The following is a 3,124-nucleotide window of genomic DNA, read 5'->3' on the forward strand; positions in this document are numbered from 1 at the left end:
GAGCTTTATAGAGGCGCTTTCCGAGCAAAAAGGAAATGGTACCGAGGACTACGCAATGTAGTCAACAGCGCTCAGACTACGCAGTTTCGTGTTTGAACGCCGCCTCAGGTTGAACTTTTCTTGTGTCTCACCAAGACAAGGCTGTACGTCCCAGGCCCTATGATTTTGAAGAATTTTGGGTTCAAAAAAATATCTGATTTTTTTTAGGATTTTACTCCAAAAAAGAAAAAAGAAAAAAAGGAAAGGAGTTTAGTACATATTCGTAGGAATTGAAAGCCTTGCAGTGAATAATTTGTGCCATGTTGAAAATTCTCCTTGCGTACGTCCCCAAACATGGGCGAACCGAACTGCTTCTCTTATGTTTGGCATTTATAACTTAAGCGTAATTATTCACCTTTATTATAACTTAAGCGTAATTATTCACCTTTCACCTAAAGATATTATTTTTTATCACCTTGTATATATAGTAAAATGGTCCACTATTGCCTTTTAAATTTTTTTATTTATTTTTAAATAAAGACCATCTTATCACGTAAACAAAATAGTAAAAAATAATATCTTTAAATGATAGTGAATTATTACTCAAAATATAATTTTTTACTAGCCCCTTATTAATTTATTACTGGTTATAACATAAATCAAACCGTATAATAAGTATTATAATTATTATTATAATATACAATCAAGAAAAATATTTGATTACGGTAGGTTTTAATATAATTTTTTTCTTTTGTAAATTTATTATAAGTGCTGCGTCGCGTGATACAATATAAATTAAAAAAATAAAAATCTATAAATACGTTCAGTTATTTATATCACATTGAAGTGTTACCTGCAAGGCTGCAATCCCCACAATCCCCTCCGACGTTCAGGCCCGTTTAATAACCCTCTGCTCTCTCTCTCTCTTCTTCTTATTTTGTCTTTTTTTTTTAAAAAAAAAAAACAAAAATAATCAACTCAAAACATTCTTTAACATATTTTACTTTATATATCACATCAACTCCGCTTTAACATTTTTCTTTCAGTTTCAGATATAAATGAGTTAACTAATCAATTTTTGTTAACATCACGCGCTGTTGAAACTTGAGTAGAATAAACGCGTTTGACGCCATGGCTTTTTTAGCCTCATTACCACTCTCCTTCGTCTTGGACTATGGTTCACTTTTCCTCCACTGTATGCTTGAAAGTTGAAAAGCATACCACAAGCTGCCTCTAAGCTTATCATCTGCTAGATTTCGTATTCTTCAAGATTATTGTACTACTCAGATTCACAAAGATCCCTCTGGATATCGCCGCTTGGGTTTGGCTTGGATTTTGGGATTGTTTACTCTCTGTGGAGGGTTCAACTGAGAGAAAAACCTTCTACTTCTTGTCATTTCAGCTGAATTTCAGGTACCATTACCAAACATTTTTCAAATAGAGGGCTAGAAAGATTTAGCCGGAAATTTGACATTTTTTTTTTTTTTTTTTTTTTTTTTTTTTTTTTTTAAATTTCTGAGTTTGGGGTTTATGTTCAGTTTGATCTAGCTTGTGTCGCTAAGTGAAGCATAAGCTTTTGGGTTCTCAAAATCTTAGCCAAAGTTTACGCATTTAAATCTTGATACGGTTCCTCAAGCTCCTATTCTACCTGATTTTAGCTGAATTTTGTTAAATTCTACAGCATCTTTTCTTTGGTTTGCCCGATCTGATTAGCTGGATTACTGGTGCTTTTCTTAGATTTGAAATTGCTTCAATCAAATTGAAGTGAGAAAAAAAAATCGCGTATTTGCTATTTAGCTTATATAACAGATTATCGTTTTTGGATGACAAGCCGCAAATGATGGGAGGAAAATCTAGCAAGAAGACTGGTGGTGATGCCCCGCCGGCCCAACTCCTCCAGATGAATACCAACACCCAATTCACGGCCGATCTGAGTTCCTATGAGGCGGCGTGTATGCTCGATCCGGACTTACAGTCCTTTGATGCCACCATCCAAGAGCGCACCACCCGGGTAATCAGCTCGCTTGCGACTGGGGTTGAGGTTCGGTCGTTATCTTTTGATTCACTCAGAGAGGTCACCAATAGTCTACTTGAGATGGACCAGGAAGTGGTCAAAGTCATTCTAGAGTGTAAGAGAGATATATGGAACAACCAAGATTTGTTCTCATTGGTGGAGGACTACTTTGAGAATAGTCTCAAGACACTGGACTTCTGTACTGCCCTTGAGAACTGCCTGAAGCGCACTCGTGATAACCAGTTGATAATTCAACTTGCGGTGAAGCATTTTGAGCAAGAAGTAGAAGATGGTGTTGCTGGGGTGAAATACACGAAGACATTGCAAGAATTAAGGAAATTTAAGGTTGCTGGGGACCCATTTACGGAGGAGTTTGTTGTACTGTTTCAATCAGTTTATAAGCAGCATGTATCGATGTTGGAGAAATTGCAGCTTAGAAAGAGAAAGCTAGATAAGAAATTGAAATCTATGAAGACGTTGAGGAGAGTGGCGAATGTCATTTTTGTTGCTGCTTTTGTGTCTGTGCTGATTTTCTCGGTGGTGGCAGCTGCCATTGCAGCTCCGCCTGTTGTAACAGCTTTGGCGGGTGCATTGGCTATTCCAATAGGCTCAGTGGGAAAATGGTGTGACTCACTTTGGAAGCGCTATGAGAATGCACTGAAAGGACAAAGGGAGGTAATCAGCTCAATGCAGGTTGGAACTTACATTACAATGAAGGACTTAGAGAGCATTCGGGTACTTGTCAACAAATTGGAAATTGAGATTGAGGCGCTGTTGGAGAATGCTGATTTTGCTCTTAGAGAAGACGAGGCAGTGAAGCTTGCGATGGATGAGATCAAGAAGAAGCTGGAAGTTTTTATGGGTACTGTTGAGAATTTAAGTGAGCATGCTGATAAGTGTAGCCGGGACATAAGGAGGGCGAGGACGGTGATTTTGCAGAGGATAATCAGACAGACACCCAATTAACTGAAAAGCCCCTTTGGTATGTTGTTCTGGCAACCCGTAACTCTTCTCATATTGGATTTATGTGAATTTTATACAACGGTTAAAGAATTGTTGACTCTACACCTTGGATGGAATAACTTCGATCGACCCTTATCAAAGAAGCTAAAGATAGAGTTTTGTTGTTGA

The 3,124-nt window shown here is 37.6% G+C and overlaps 1 protein-coding gene across 2 annotated transcripts; it reads left to right on the top strand.

The window, feature by feature from the left end:
- Nucleotides 1–1,091: 1,091 nt before the first annotated feature.
- Nucleotides 1,092–3,124, top strand: LOC133863811 (UPF0496 protein At2g18630-like). 2 transcript variants are annotated; one of them, XM_062299917.1, is made up of 2 exons: nt 1,092–1,392; nt 1,777–3,124. In XM_062299917.1, exon 2 carries the CDS (start codon nt 1,817–1,819, stop codon nt 2,957–2,959), a length of 1,143 nt encoding a protein of 380 aa, XP_062155901.1. In that variant the 5' UTR covers nt 1,092–1,392; nt 1,777–1,816; the 3' UTR covers nt 2,960–3,124. The 2 variants fall into 2 exon arrangements, with proteins under 2 accessions (XP_062155901.1, XP_062155900.1); XM_062299916.1 differs by having other exon boundaries at nt 1,093–1,392; nt 1,811–3,124.

Source organism: Alnus glutinosa, chromosome 3, assembly GCF_958979055.1.
Source record: "Alnus glutinosa chromosome 3, dhAlnGlut1.1, whole genome shotgun sequence".
Lineage (NCBI taxonomy): Eukaryota > Viridiplantae > Streptophyta > Magnoliopsida > Fagales > Betulaceae > Alnus > Alnus glutinosa.